At 46.7% G+C, this 14,735-nt stretch overlaps 1 protein-coding gene and 1 non-coding gene across 4 annotated transcripts; both read right to left on the bottom strand.

Annotated features, from left to right (window-relative positions):
* Positions 1–367: 367 nt before the first annotated feature.
* On the bottom strand, positions 368–10,536 carry VHL (von Hippel-Lindau tumor suppressor). 3 transcript variants are annotated; one of them, XM_031663132.1, is made up of 4 exons: positions 9,842–10,536; positions 7,398–7,520; positions 6,930–7,003; positions 1,945–4,225 (listed from the first exon to the last, which is right to left on the bottom strand). In XM_031663132.1, the coding sequence occupies exons 1-4, from the start codon at positions 10,194–10,196 to the stop codon at positions 4,214–4,216; spliced, it is 564 nt and encodes a 187-aa protein (XP_031518992.1). In that variant the 5' UTR covers positions 10,197–10,536; the 3' UTR covers positions 1,945–4,213. The 3 variants fall into 3 exon arrangements, with proteins under 3 accessions (XP_003894161.2, XP_003894160.2, XP_031518992.1); XM_003894112.4 differs by lacking the exon at positions 6,930–7,003 and having other exon boundaries at positions 368–4,225; positions 9,842–10,461; XM_003894111.5 differs by lacking the exons at positions 6,930–7,003; positions 7,398–7,520 and having other exon boundaries at positions 368–4,225; positions 9,842–10,492.
* A 299-nt stretch (positions 10,537–10,835) lies between these two features.
* Positions 10,836–10,937, bottom strand: LOC116274046. Its single transcript, XR_004182525.1, has one exon. It is a non-coding gene; the product is annotated as a small nucleolar RNA U13 (small nucleolar RNA).
* Between the last annotated feature and the right edge of the window lie 3,798 nt (positions 10,938–14,735).

Genomic DNA, 14,735 nt, shown 5'->3' on the forward strand with positions numbered 1-14,735 from the left:
TGAGCCACCTCACCTGGCCTTATTCTCAACATAATTAATTGCTGGTGAAATACTAACCACTTACCTTTTTGGGTCCTGTTTTCATGGGAAAAAACTTTGTTTCTGAGGTGAATGTTTTTCTTCTTAATATTTTTCTGTAGTGTTTAATTTTGTATAGTGATATATTTCTTTTATAAGAAAAATAAAGCTAAAAGAAACAATGTTAAGTAAAAAAAAAAAAATCCAGGGTTGGAAAGAGAAGAGACTTGGAATGAGGCTGGTGGCTTATGTCTGGATCTCCTTCTCATCCTGGGCCTTTATGTAAACAGGTTTCAAAACTCTCTGAGAGAGAAGTGCCTGGTTAAAACACCACACAACACACCTTGCCTATTTCCTTTACTCAGCACCATTTAATGTATTAAAGAACAGCTTTAAAAAAAAAAAAACTTAAAATAGGAACTTCACAGTCTCTTAAGAGCTATATATTTAATACATTCACAAGATTTCAAATGAAAAACATATATTATTCACGCTACAGGTTTTTAATTTTCCTTGGACAACACCAAAAACACAGTACTCAAACTGCATGGTTTTTTTTGTTTGTTTTTTTTTTTTGAGATGGAATTTCACTCTTGTTGCCCAGGCTGGAGTACAATGGTGTGATCTTGGCTCACTGCAACCTCCACCTCCCAGGTTCAAGAGATTTGCCTGCCTCAGCCTACCGAGTAGCTGGGATTACAGGTGCCCGTATCCATGCCCGGATAATTTTTGTTTTTTTTTTTTCTTTTTTGAGACAGTGTCTCACTCTGTTGCCCAGGCTGGAGTGCAGTGGCATGATCTCAGCTCATTGCAAGCTCCGCCTTCCGGATTCACGTCATTTTCCTGCCTCAGCCTCCCGAGTACCTGGGACTACAGGCGCCCACCACCACGCCCATCTAATGTTTTCTATTTTTCAGTAGAGACAGGGTTTCACCATGTTAGCCAGGATGGTCTCGATTTCCTGACCTCCTGATCTGCCCGCCTCGGCCTCCCAAAGTGCTGGGATTACAGGTGTGAGCCACCGCATCTGGCAATTTTTGTATTTTAAATAGAGATGAGGTTTCACCATGTTGGCCAGGATGGTCTTGAACTCCTGACCTCAGGTGATCCATCTGCCTCAGCCTCCCAAAATGCTGGGATTACAGGCATGAGCCACCGTGCTCGGCCTACATGTTTTAACAAGAGAAACATGAACTATCATTTTGACACAAAGGTTAAAAAAAAGGCTGGCTGGACGCGGGGGCTCACGCCTGTAATCCCACCACTTTGGAAGGCTGAGGTGGGTGGATCACGAGGTCAGGAGATCAAGACCATCCTGGCCAACATGGTGAAACCCCATCTCCACTAAAAATACAAAATTAGCCGGGCATGGTGGCAGGAACCTGTAATCCCAGCTACTCAGCAGGGTGAGCCAGAATCATTTGAAGCCGGGAGGTGGAGCTTGCAGTGAGCAGAGATCATGCCACTGCACTCCAGCCTGGGCAACAGAGTGAGACTCCATCTCAAAGAAAAAAAAAAAAAAGACTATTTGTTGAATGTTGAAAGAAGGGGCTAAAATCAGTTGAAATTTGCAGTAGAAGGAAAACTGTGGAGTGTCTCATTCACTTCACTCTGATTTGAATTTTTTTTTTTTTTTTTTTTCTGAGACAGAGTATCGCTGTGTCACCCAGGCTAGAGTACAACAGTGTGATATCAGCTCACTGCAACCTTCGCCTCCTGGGTTCAAGCAATTCTGCCTCAGCCTCCTGAGTAGCTGGGATTACAGGCGTGCGTCACCACACCTGGCTAATTCTTGTATTTTTAGTAGAAACGGGGTTTCACCATGTTGGCCAGGCTGGTCTTGAACTCCTGACCTCAGGTGATCTGCCTGCCTCGACTTCCCAAAGTGCTGGGATTACAGGTATGAGCCACCATGCCTGGCCTGAATTTTTTTTGAGCCAGGGTCTTACTCTGTCCCCCAGGCTGGAGTGCAGTGGCGTACTCATGGCTCACTGCAGCCTCCAATTCCTAAACTCAAATGATCTTCTCACCTCAGCCTGCCAGGTAGCTAGGATTACAGATGTGTGCCGCCACACTAATTTTTTAAAATTTTTTTGTATAGATGGGGTCTCACTATGAGCCCAGGCTCATCTTGAAGTTCTGGGCTCAAGCAGTCCTCTTCCTTGGCTTCCCAAAGCACTGGGATTACAGGCGTGAGCCAGCATGCCAGCCGTCACTCTCATTTTTGAGCACAGGAATTGTGCCCAAAGGCTAGGATAAGGAATTAAAGATGCCAAGAAATACCCCCAAACATCAATTATAAAAGGAAGACTACACTAATGTTTGTGAAAAGCTTATAATAACATAGAGAAATAGTTAAGTTACAAAGTTAAATGAAAAAGTAGGGTATAAAACTGTATAAACAGTACAATCTCAACTATGTAAAAATCAACCAATATATGCCCTAAAAAGGCTGAAAGGAAACAGTTCAAACTGTTAATGTGGCTGTGTTTAAGAAGTGTATCTAATAGGGATCTTTTTTCTTCCTCTTTAGTTTTCTGTCTTTTCCAAATGTTTCTCTACTGGGGATAGTTTTTTAAAAGCTATTAGGGGAGGAATAGAATAAAAAAAAAAAAAAAAAAAAAAAGCTATTAGTTACAAAAAACTAAGTGTGATAGAAGTATTGAATTTGAGTTAATGAATTTAAGTCCAGCCTATAAGAGTTTGTATATTTAGAAAACTATGAAACATTCCAGGCTACTCCATGAATCCACTGGTAGGACCAGAGGTTAGAGGTGGAAGTGCCACCTGGTCCTGCCTAATGAAAAATGCCGAATCAGCCAGGCACGGTGGCTCACACGCCTGTAATCCCAGCATTTTGGGAGGCTGAGGTGGGCGGATCACCTGAGGTCAGGAGTTTGAAACCAGCCTGGCCAACATGGCGAAACCCTGTCTCCACTAAAAGTACAAAAATTAGCCAGGCGTGGTGGCGGGCGCCTATAATCCTAGCTACCCAGGAGGCTAAGGCAGGAGAATCGCATGAACCCAGGAAACAGAGGTTGCAGTGAGCCGAGATGGCGCCACTGCACTCCAGCTCAGGTGACAAGAGCGAGACTCTGTCTCAAAAAAACAAAACAAAACACCCAAATCAATCAGGAATGTCCCATATTTACAAAAAAGAACAGACATACTCACATTTAGCAAAAACTTATTTGCCCATTAATACTAGAATCAAACATGCAGATTTTCTTCTATTTTCTGTGCAGCTGTCAAGTTACAAAAAATGCTATTATCACAACTATAGAAAGCCAATTCTAGTTTAGAAATAGTAATAAAACAGCACTTCAACAAGAGTGGACCAAGAAAAGTGCACAACTTAGAAAATTTAAAAAGTGCTTCCTATAAAAATGATTCCCTTTAAGACATTTGTTCACTGTATACATTTTAAGGTCCCCTCTCCCACCCCCCAACAAAAATAGAGGCAGAACCTCTAAGCACTTTCTAACAAAGCGTCCCCTGGTTTGTTCCTCTGACAAACCCTGACTGAAGGCTCATGATGTGCAGGCACTGGGGTCTCAAAGAGGACGAAGACTTGTCCCTGCCTCAAGGATGCCTCAGTCTTCCCAAAACAGGAGGCAGACAAGTCACCAACCATTATGGATGTAGAATGGATGTATTATACATCCATTAAAAGCAGATGCCACTGCCTTCTTAAAATTAAACGATATGCTGCAATTCCCACTGAATTACTTATACAAACCTCCTTACACACAAGCTGTCCTGACTTACTAGGAGGCAAAAATGCCACCACCTTCTCCTGATAAATACTTCTCTAATAGGCAGGCATTAAATTACATTTTGTGATGTTTGCCCCTAAACATCACAATGCCTAGTTAAGTCAGTTAACCTTCTTTTAAGCAATGGTGCCTATTTTACTCTGAGAATGAGACACTTTGAAACTGAGTAAGGAAGCAGTCCTGTATGTAGATCAAGACTCATCAGTACCATCAAAAGCTGAGATGAAAGAGTGTACGTTTCAACAGAAATCTTCAATCTCCCATCCGTTGATTTGCAATGTGCTCCTGCGTCAGCCGCTCCAGGTCTTTCTGCACATTTGGGTGGTCTTCCAGATCTTCGTAGAGCGACCTGACAATGTCCAGTCTCCTGTAATTCTCAGGCGTGACTAGGCTCCGGACAACCTGGAGGCATCGTTCTTTCAGAGTATACACTGGAAGGGCAAAAACCAAATCCTCAGTGGCAGACTAGGGTCTCAGTACAAGGAATGAGCAAGAGGCTTTGCCAACAGCTACCTTTACTACTGATGGATCTCACTTCAGGTTAAAGAAAAAAAGTGAGTGCATGTATGTGGCAGTGTGTTATACTGATGGCCCCCTATGGACACCTCAGGGTAGTAATTTCACCTTGAAATGGGCTGGGCTTGTGACTGCTTTAACTAACTGAATGTGGATGAAGCAACACTGCAATTCTGGGTCGAAGCCTTAAAAAGGCCTGTCGACTTCTGCTTTTATTCTTTTGAAAGCCCTGAGCCACCGTGCTAGAGAGACCACATAAAGAGGAACAGGCCCTGGCCAGGCATGGTGGTTCATGCCTGTGATCCCAGCACTTTGGGAGGCTGACGTGAATAGATCGCCTGAGCTCAGGAGTTCGAGACCAGCCTGGGCAACATGGCAAAACCCTGTCCCTATAAAATATACAAAAAATTAGCCAGGCATGGGGGCACGTGCCTGTGGTCCCAGCGACTGGGGAGGCTGAGGTGGGAGGAGGATCATTTGAGCCCTGGAGGCAGAGGTTGCAGTGAGCTGAGATCATGCCACTGCACTCCAACCTGGGTGACAGAGTGAGAACCCATCTCGAAAAAAAAGAAAAAAGAAAAAAAAAAAAAAGAGGGACAGGTCCAGCCCCCAGCTGCCAGCAAAAGACAGCCATACCAACGACTACCACCAGCAGAGTAACCGCCTAGCTGAGCCCAGCCTGGACTACAGAATTATGAACAAAATAAAATGGTGGGCCAGGTGCAGTGGCTCACACCTGTAATCCTAGCACTTTAGGAGGCTGAGACAGGCAGGTTGCCTGAGCTCAGGAGTTCAAGATCAGCCTGGTCAACATGGTGAAACCCCAGTCTCCAATAAAATGCAAACAATTAGCCAGGCTTGGTGGTGCGCACCTGTATTCCCAGCTGCTGAAGCAGGAGAATCGCTTGAACCCAAGAGGCAGAGGTTGCAGTGAGCCAAGATCACACACCACTGCACTCCAGCCTGGGTGACACAGTGAGACTCTGTCTCCCAAAAAAAAAAAAAAAAAAAAAAAGGTGGTTTTTGGGGTGGTAGTCACAAAACACATAACCAAAACAATGTGTACTTCGAAAATCTAGTACAACTGAATTGGGTATCCCAATTCCTATTTTACACTCACTGGAAACATACTCCTTAAGGGTATTCTATAAGGCAAATTTACCAAATTTAACTCAGCAATGCTCATTTTTATATATCTACTTCCTTAAACAGAATCTATGCACACGTATTAGTTTGAATCCTATGAAACCCATGTATTTGGGGGGCTTTGTGGGTTGTTTTTTTGTTTGTTTTCTTTTTTGAGACAGGGTCTCACTCTGTCACCTGGGCTGGAGTGCAGTGGTGTGATGATGGCTCACTGCAGCCTCAAACTCCTGGGCTCAAGGGATCCTCCCACCTCAGCCTCCCAAATCGCTGCGACTACAGGCACATGCTAAGACAGCCAGGTAATTTAAAAAAATTTTTTTTGTAGAGCTGGGGTCTCACTTTGTTGTCCAGGCTGGTCAAGAACTCCTAACCTCAAGCGACCCTCCCGCCACAGCCTCCCTAAGTGCTAGAATTACAGGCATGATTATAGGCATGAGCCACCATGCATTGCTGGTCTTTAGTGAGTTTTTTTACCCACAGGAACATCAGTTTATTAGGGTTTACCCTGATAAAATCATTTGAGCTTCAAACAAATAGTGAAGTATTATACCAATCTTCAATGATTAAAAACAAACAAACAAAAAAAAAAAAAACAGGCCAGACGCGGTGGCTCATGCCTATAATTCCAGCACTTTGGGAGGCTGAGGTGGGCGGATCACCTGAGGTCAGGAGTTCAAGATCAGCCTGGCCAACATGGTGAAACCACGTCTCTACTAAAAATACAAAAATTAGCCAGGTGTGGTGGCAGGCGCCTATAACCCCAGCTACCCAGGAGGCTGAGGCAGGAGAATCACTTGTACCTGGGATGCAGAAGCTGCAGTGAGCTGAAATCACACCACTGCACTCCAGCCTGGATGGCACTGTAAGACTCTCTAAAAATAAAAACAAAAATAAATATACCTCTGATTGGCACTGTGAGCTTGATTGTGTTAAATTAAAAATACATAGGCCAGGCGCAGTGGCTCACGCCTGTAATCCCAACACTTTGGGAAGCCAAGGCGGGTGGATCACGAGGTCAGGAGAATGAGACCATCCTGGCTAACACGGTGAAACCCCATCTCTACTAAAAAATACAAAAAAAATTAGCCAGGCACGGGGGCGGCCGCCTGTAGTCCCAGCTACCGGGGAGGCTGGGGGAGGAGAATGGCATGAACCCAGGAAGCGGAGCTTGCAGTGAGCCAACATCATGCCACTGCGCTCCAGCGTGGGCGACAGAGGGAGACTCCTCTGTCTCAAATAAATAAATTAATTAAAATAAAAATAAAAATACACAGGCCGGGTGCTGCAGCTGACACCTGTAAATCCCAGCACTTTGGGAGGCTGAGGCAGGCAGATCATGAGGTCAGGAGATGGAGACCATCCTGCTAACATGGTGAAACCCTGTCTCTACTAAAAATACAAAAAATTAGCGGGGTGGGTGGCACATGCCGTAGTCCCAGCTACTCAGGAGGTTGAGACAGGAGAATCGCTAACCCAGTAGGCAGAGGTTGCAGTGAGCCAGGACTGCGCCACTGTACTCCACCCTGGCCAACACAACGAGATTCCATCTGAAAAAAATTAAAAAAATTAGAAGTCAACAAGAAATAAGCCAAAATATCTCATGCTCTACACATTGTTCTCCTGGAGCTCCAGGCACAATTCGGCCAGGGAAACAAAAGGTATTCATAATTTTACAATTCTACAAAACTAATCTATGATGTGATACTTTAATTTTGCTTGTCTCTTAAGAGCCCAAAGTGCTTTTGAGACACCATAACATCTTTAACACAAAACATACAAATACATCAGTTCCATTTTATTTATGGTAGAGAATAGGATACAAAAAGATTGGATACCTTGCCTGACATCAGGCAAAAATTAAGGACTGGGCTTAATTTTTCAAGTGGCCTATCCACAACAAACAACCTTATCTTTTTAAAAAGTAAAACTGAACATCAGTACCTGGCAGTGTGATATTGGCAAAAATAGGCTGTCCGTCAACATTGAGAGATGGCACAAATAATTCAGTTTGGTTAACCAGAAGCCCATCGTGTGTCCCTGCATCTCTGAAGAGCCAAAGGTGACCTATCAGGACAAGCAAAGGTTGTTAAAGAGCCACACTGGTGGCTGGGCGCGGTGGCTCACACCTGTAATCCCAGCACTTTGGGAGGCCGAGGCGGGCGGATCACGAGGTCAGGAGATTGAGACCGTCCTAGCTAACGCAGTGAAACCTCGTCTCTATTAAAAATACAAAAAAATTAGCCAGGTGTGGTAGCGAGTGCCTGTAGCCCCAGTTACTCGGGAGGCTGAGGCAGGAGAATGGTGTGAACCAGGGAGGTGGAGCTTGCAATGAGCTGAGATCATGCCACTGCCCTCCAGCCTGGGCAACAGAGCAAGACTCCATCTCCAAAAAAAAAAAAAAGAGCCACACTGGTCGAAGTCAGGGCACCTATTTTCTCCATTTCCCCTGACCTACACAAAAAGCTAAAAAGCTTGCCTCTCACTCTGCTTAAATATCATACAAAGCTCTTCTAGTAACATTATCTCAGTCAGTCCTCACAACAGATCCATTTATAGATGAGAAAACAGGTCTGAGAAGGCAAGTGACATGCTCAAGGTATAAGACGGTAAGTAAAGAGCACATACTTGAAGCTCCTGTAATCCCAGCTACTCGGGAGGCTGAGGCAGGAGAACCGCTCGAACCAGGGAGTCGGGAGGTTGCATCCGGAGGTTGCATCGGGAGGTTGCAGTGAGCCAAGATTGCACAACAGCACTCCAGTCTGGTGACAGATCCAGACTCCACCTCAAATATATATATATATAGAAAAACTTTCAAAGGGCTGGGCGCAGTGGCTCACACCTGTAATCTCAGCACTTTGGGAGGCCAAGGCCGGTGGATCATCTGAGGTCAGAAGTTCGAGACCAGCCTGGCCAAAATGACGAAACCCCCATCTCTACTAAAAAAAAATTAGCCAGGCATGGTGGCGCACGCCTCTAATCCCCAATCCTCGGAAGGTTGAGGCAAGAGAACCACTTGACCCCAGGTGGCAGATATTGCAATGAGCCGCAATTGCGCCACTGCATTCTAGCTTGCGTCACTGCATTCTAGCTTGCGTCACTGCATTCTAGCTTGGGCCACTGCACTCCAGCTTGGAGGGCAAGACTCCCGTCTCAAAAAAAAAAAAAAAATTTCAATGCCTCCACATTCCTAGGGGGTAAAATCACCTTTAGAGCTTCCTCTCTCAAGACTCCAGGTCTCAACGTATGCATGTCTAGAACGTCTTACCTAGGATTGGCTAGCTCCTACTCCATCCTGCTCCCTTCCTTCTCTGGGAAGCGCTCCTTAACTGAAACCACACAACCGCAACCCCTCCAACTCCGAGCAGGCAGGTAGGTCAAGCTCCCACGTCACACACGGTCGGCTCTTCCGGCGTCAACATGACCCTGGCTTATTCCTGTCAGTTAATGCATCTGTCTGTCTCCCCAGGAGGAATATGTTCTCCATGAGGGCAGAGACTGCGCAGAACTGGCCCACTGGAGTCATCAGGACTGAACAGATGGGATGTTAAAGATGGAGCTTTTCTTTTTTTGTGTGTGAGACGGAGTCTCGCTCTGTCGCGCAGGCCGGATGTCAGCTCACTGCAAGCTGCGCCTCCCGGGTTCACGCCATTCTCCTGCCTCAGCCTCCCGAGTAGCTGGGACTATAGGCGCCCGCCACCTCGCCTGGCTAGTTTTTTGTATTTAGTAGAGACGTGGTTTCGCCGTGTTAGCCAGGATGGTCTCGATCTCCTGACCTCGTGATCCGCCCGTCTGGGCCTCCCAAAGTGCTGGGATTACAGGCTTGAGCCACCGCGCCCGGCCGAGCTTTTCTTTTAGGGGAAAATACACGTGGGGCGGGGGGTGAGAGGAGCCACCTTCAAATGCAAACTATTCAGCCTTATAAAGAATGCTCTGGGCCGGGCGCGGCGGCTCACGCCCATAATCCCAGCACTTTGGAAGGCCGAGGCGGGCGGATCACGAAGTCAGTAGTTCGAGACTAGCCTGATCAACATGGTGAAATCCCATCTCTACTAAAAATACAAAAATCAGCCGGGCGTGGTGGCGCGCGCCTGTAATCCCAGCAATTCAGGAGGCTGAGGCAGGAGAATCGCTTGAACCCGGAAGGCGGAGGCTGCAGTGAGTCGAGATCGCGCCACTGCACTCCAGCCTGGGTGACAGAGTGAGACTCCGTCTCGGGGGGGAAAAAAAAGAATGCTCTGACGCTTGCGAGCAGCGTCACCCTGGATGTGTCCCGCCTCAAGGGGCCTCAGTTCCCCGTCTGCAAAATGGACCCCGGAGCGGTTGAGGGGCTTCAGCAGACCGTGCTATCGTCCCTGCTGGGTCAGGCCTAAGCGCCGGGCCCGTACCTCGGTAGCTGTGGATGCGGCGGCCCGTGCCAGGCGGCAGCGTTGGGTAGGGCTGCGGCTCGCCGTCGAAGTTGAGCCATAGGGGCAGCACGACGCGCGGGCTGCGGTTGCAGAAGATGACCTGGGAGGGCTCGCGCGAGTTCACCGAGCGCAGCACGGGCAGCGGCCGCCCTGCCTCCATCTCCTCCTCGGCGCCCAGTTCCTCCGGACCGGACTCTTCCGGGCCGGACTCCTCGGCGCCCGACTCCTCCCGGCCGCCCTCTTCAGGGCCGTACTCTTCGGCGCCTGCCTCCTCGGCGCCTGCCTCCTCCGCGCCTGCCTCGGCTTCGTCCCAGTTCTCCGCCCTCCGGGGCATTCCCTCCGCGGCCCGGACCACCCGGGCTGGACGCCGCGGGATTCGCGGGCCGGACGCGAGGCGGAGTTGCGTGCGCGCTCCCGAGTCGACCTGCGTAGCCTTCGCGCGCGCTGGGTAGAGGATGGAACCCGCTCGAGGACATAGCCGGCCAGAGGCTGTGCGCGTGCGCAAAAGGATCCCCCAGCACCAGCTGCCGTTCTAACGGAGGCGGCGGCTGAGCGGAGGCGAAGGCTGAACGAAGACGAGCCCAGGGCAACTCGTTACTATATTTCCGCTATAAATTTTTTTTTTAATCCTCTAAGGTTTTTTGTTTTGTTTTGTTTTGTTTTGAGACAGGGTCTCACTCTGTCGCCCAGGCTGGAGTGCAGTGGCGCGAGCTTGGCCCACTGCAGCCTTGACCTCCGTGACTCAAGCGATCCCCTCGCCTCAGCCTCCCGAGCAGTTGGTACTACAGGCGCGCACCACCATGCCCGACAAATTATTTTTATTTGTTGTTTGAGACGGAGTATCGCTATGTTGCCTAGGCTGGTCTCGAACTCCTGGGTTCAAGTGATCCTCCTGCCTTGGCCTCTCAAAGTGCAGGGATTACAGGTTTTAGCCACTGTTCCTGGCCGACTAACTGAATTTTTTTTTTCTTCATGTCAGACGCGCGATGTGCCGCCGTAGTAACAAGGTTCGAGAGTGGCACATCTCACACACACGGGAACACCCAGTCATCAGGCTTATAAACTACAAAAAGTCAGCTAACTGAATTCTTACAAGGCATGGGTGATTAGTAAAGAGGGAAAAATAATTAGACCTACTATGTGCAGAGCACTCTGGTGGAAATTGGCAAATCAGATATTTACTTTAGGGCAATTAAAACTACAAACATAAACACTCATGACCTTTGTTCATTTTACAAATGTTTATTAAGGCCTTACTATGTACCACCTATGGTGGTAAGTGTTGAAAATATTGTAAAAATCGGTCATGTTTCCTGCTTTCACTGTACTTCAATAAAAGGGTCATACGGCACTCAATCACACAAATAAAATTGCAACTATGGGTGGGTGCAGTGGCTCACACCTGTAATCCTAGCACTTTGGGAGGCCGAAGAGGGCTGATCAGGAGGTCAGGAGTTCGAGACCAGCCTGACCAACATGGTGAAACCCCATCTCTACTAAAAATACAAAACTTAGCCTGGCGTGATGCTGCGGGCATGTAATATCCCAGCTACTTAGGAGGCTGAGGCAGGAGAACTGCTTGAACCCAGGAGGCGGAGGTTGCAGTGAGTGCTCCAGCCTGGGTGACAGAATGAGACTCTGTCTCAAAAAAAAAAAAAAAAAATTGCAACTGTGACTCGTACAACAAAAAGAGACACAGGGTACTATAGAAGGCTAAAGATCTGGGGGTCAAGGAAGATGGTACACAATTCTGTGTAATTAAATGTTCAATGATGTGGGATGGACTCAAGTGGAGATGCAGCTCAGAAAAAGAAGGATCCAGAGAGTTTTATATTAGTTAAAAATATATTTTTTAAAGACAGTCTCTCTTTATCACCCAGGCTGGAGTGCAGTGGCTCAATCTCAGCTCACTGCAACCTCTGTCTACCGAGTTCAAGCGATTCTCGTGCCTCAGCCTCTGGAGTAGCTGGGATAACAGGTGTGTGCCACCACACCCAGGTAATTTTTGTATTTTTAGTAGAGACGGGGTTTCACCATGTTTGCCAGGCTGGTCTCGAACTCCTGACCTCAGGTAATCTGCCTGCCTTGGTTTTCCAAAGTGCTGGGATTACAGGTGTGAGCCACCATGCCCAGCTCAAAAATAAATTTCAAGTAGAAAGAAAAAGTCTATCAAGTGCCAGGAACTGTGCTAAGCATCCCACATGAATTAAGGCTATGTCATTATCTCCATTTCACAACTAAGGAAACAGAAGGGTATATAAGAATGTGAAGGCCAGGCACCGTATGCCTGTAATCACAAGACTTTGGGAACCCAAGGGAGATAGATCACTTGAGTCCAGGAGTTTGAAACCAGCCTGGGCAACATAGCGAGGTCCTGTCTCTATAAAAAATGAAAAAATTAGCCAGGAATGGTGGCGTGCACCTGTAGTCCCAGCTACTCAGGAGGCTGAAGCAGGAGGATCACTTGAGCCCGGGAGGTCGAGGCTGCAGTGAGCTGTGATCATGCCAGGGTACTCCAGCCTGGGCAACAGAACCAGACCCTGTCTCAAAAAAAAAAAAGAAAAAAAAGAAAGAAAAGAATGTGAACAGGGTAGTGTAGTCAGAATGCTGGGTCAGGTGATGACCTGATGCCTTAGGAAAAAATGACAGTATGAGTGAACCTCAGGAGTTGGACATCTCCACAAAAGCACTGACACCATGAACCTAAGTAATTTTGCCTAGGGCTCTCCTTAACAGCTTACTACAAAGAGATGGTGTATCCTGGTGGCCTCCAGCCGGATTAAGTGACCAGCAGTGATGCTGGACCCCCAGCTACATTAACAACATGAAAATGTTGTAGAGAAAAATCCCAAAGTAGGCTAGACGTGGTGGCTCACGCCTGTGATCCCAGCACTTTGGGAGGCCAAAGTGAGGAGATCACTTGAGGTCAGGAGTTCGCAACCAGCCTGGCCGACATGGTGAAATCCCGTCTCTACTAAAAATACAAAAAATTACCCGGCATGGTTGCCCGTGCCTGTAGTCCCAGCTACTTGGGAGGCTGAGGTGGGAGAATCACTTAAATCCAGGAGGCAGAGGTTGCAGTGATCCCAGATAGCACCACTACACTCCAGCATGGGCGACAGAGTGAGACTCCATCTCAAAAAAAAATAATAAATAATAAAAATAAAATAAACCCCAAAGTAAGACTTCGGTTAATCAAATTACAATGGCTCAGAGCCATCATAATTCACAAGATTCATGCAAACATCCCCTCAGTTGTACTGCCATGATAGCGAGGTGAAATATACCAGTTTAATATTACAGAAATGCCTACATCCCTAAAATGAAACCAGTTGTTTAGATAAATGCAGGCTTTGAGATTGCAAATATGTTTCAAAGATCATTTAAGAGGAAGGGGATTACAAATGCTGTAATCCCAGCATTTTGGGAGGCTGAGGTGGGCAGATCACTTGAGCTGAGGAGTTCAGCACTAGCCTGGGCAGCATGATGAAATCCTCTCTCTACAAAAAATACAAAAAATTAGCCAGGCATGGGTGCACCTATAGTCCCAGCTGCTCAGGAGGCTGACGCTGGAGGATCACCTGAGCTCAGGAAGGTCAAGCCTGCAGTGAACTGTGATCGCAACACTGCGATCGCGACACTGCACTTTAGCCTGCGTAACAGAGCAAGACTGTGTCTCAAAAAAAAAAAAAAAAAAAAAATTGCAAAGGAAACAAGTTTAGAATATACTAAGTAAAACCACAGGCAAAATTGTTCTTATGGTACACTTTTCATTGTGCAAAAAGACATGTAGAAAATAATAAAAAATACAATGTCTAAAGGCAACTGGTGGGCCGTGCGCGATGGACCTCGCCTGTAATCCCAGCACTTTGGGAGGCTGAGGCGGGCGGATCACGACGTCAGGAGATCAAGACCATCCTGGCTAACATGGTGAAACCCCGTCTCTACTAAAAATACAAAAACAAAATTAGCCGGGCATGGTGGCGGACGCCTGTAGTCCCAGCTATTCTGGAGGCTGAGGCGGCAGAATGGCGTGAATCTCGGAGGCGGAGCTTGCAGTGAGCAGAGATGGCACCACTGCACTGCAGCCTGGGTGACAGAGCGAGACTCTGTCTCAATAAATAAATAAATAAATAAATAAAAGACAACTGGTGACTTTTTCTATCTCCTTCTCTGTTTTTTCTAAATTTTCTCTAAGGGGGATATATTTTACCTTGTTTGTATGTCGACTAATTAAAAAATACAAGTACAATAATAAAGCAAATACTGATAATCTCATATATAATTAGCATGTTGTCATATTTACTGCCTTTGTTTCCAGTTTTTGCAGTGAGCCGAGATCGAGATCGTGCCACTGCACTCCAGCCTGGGTGAAAGTGAGACTCCATCTCAAAAAAAAAAAAAAAACCAGAATATCATCACCCCCAAAACTCCTTCATGGTCAAACCCTGCTCCCACTCTTAATCCCTGGCAACCACTGATCTGTCTGTCTTCTGTCCCTATAGTTTTGCCTTTCCAGAATGTTACACAACCAAATCATATCATATGTATGTAGCCTTTTGAGTTTGGCTTTTTTTCACTTAGCATAATGCATTTGAGATTCATCCAAGTTGTAGTATATAACAACTTATTTTTATTGCCAAGGGTATTCCACACTATCTACTTACCAACTGTAAGATATTGGTTTGTTTCCAGTTGTTAGCAACGATAAAGCTGCTGTATACATTTGTGTACAGGTTTCTTGCAAACTTAAGTTTTGTTTCTCTTGGGTAAGAATCACCTAGGAGATTGCTAGGTCAAATGGGAAGTACATGTTTAACTTCATGAGAAATTGCTAACCTGTTTCCCCAGAGCGGTTGTATCATTTTGCATT

The sequence above is a fragment of the Papio anubis genome, chromosome 2 (genome assembly GCF_008728515.1).
Source record: "Papio anubis isolate 15944 chromosome 2, Panubis1.0, whole genome shotgun sequence".
Classification (NCBI taxonomy): domain Eukaryota; kingdom Metazoa; phylum Chordata; class Mammalia; order Primates; family Cercopithecidae; genus Papio; species Papio anubis.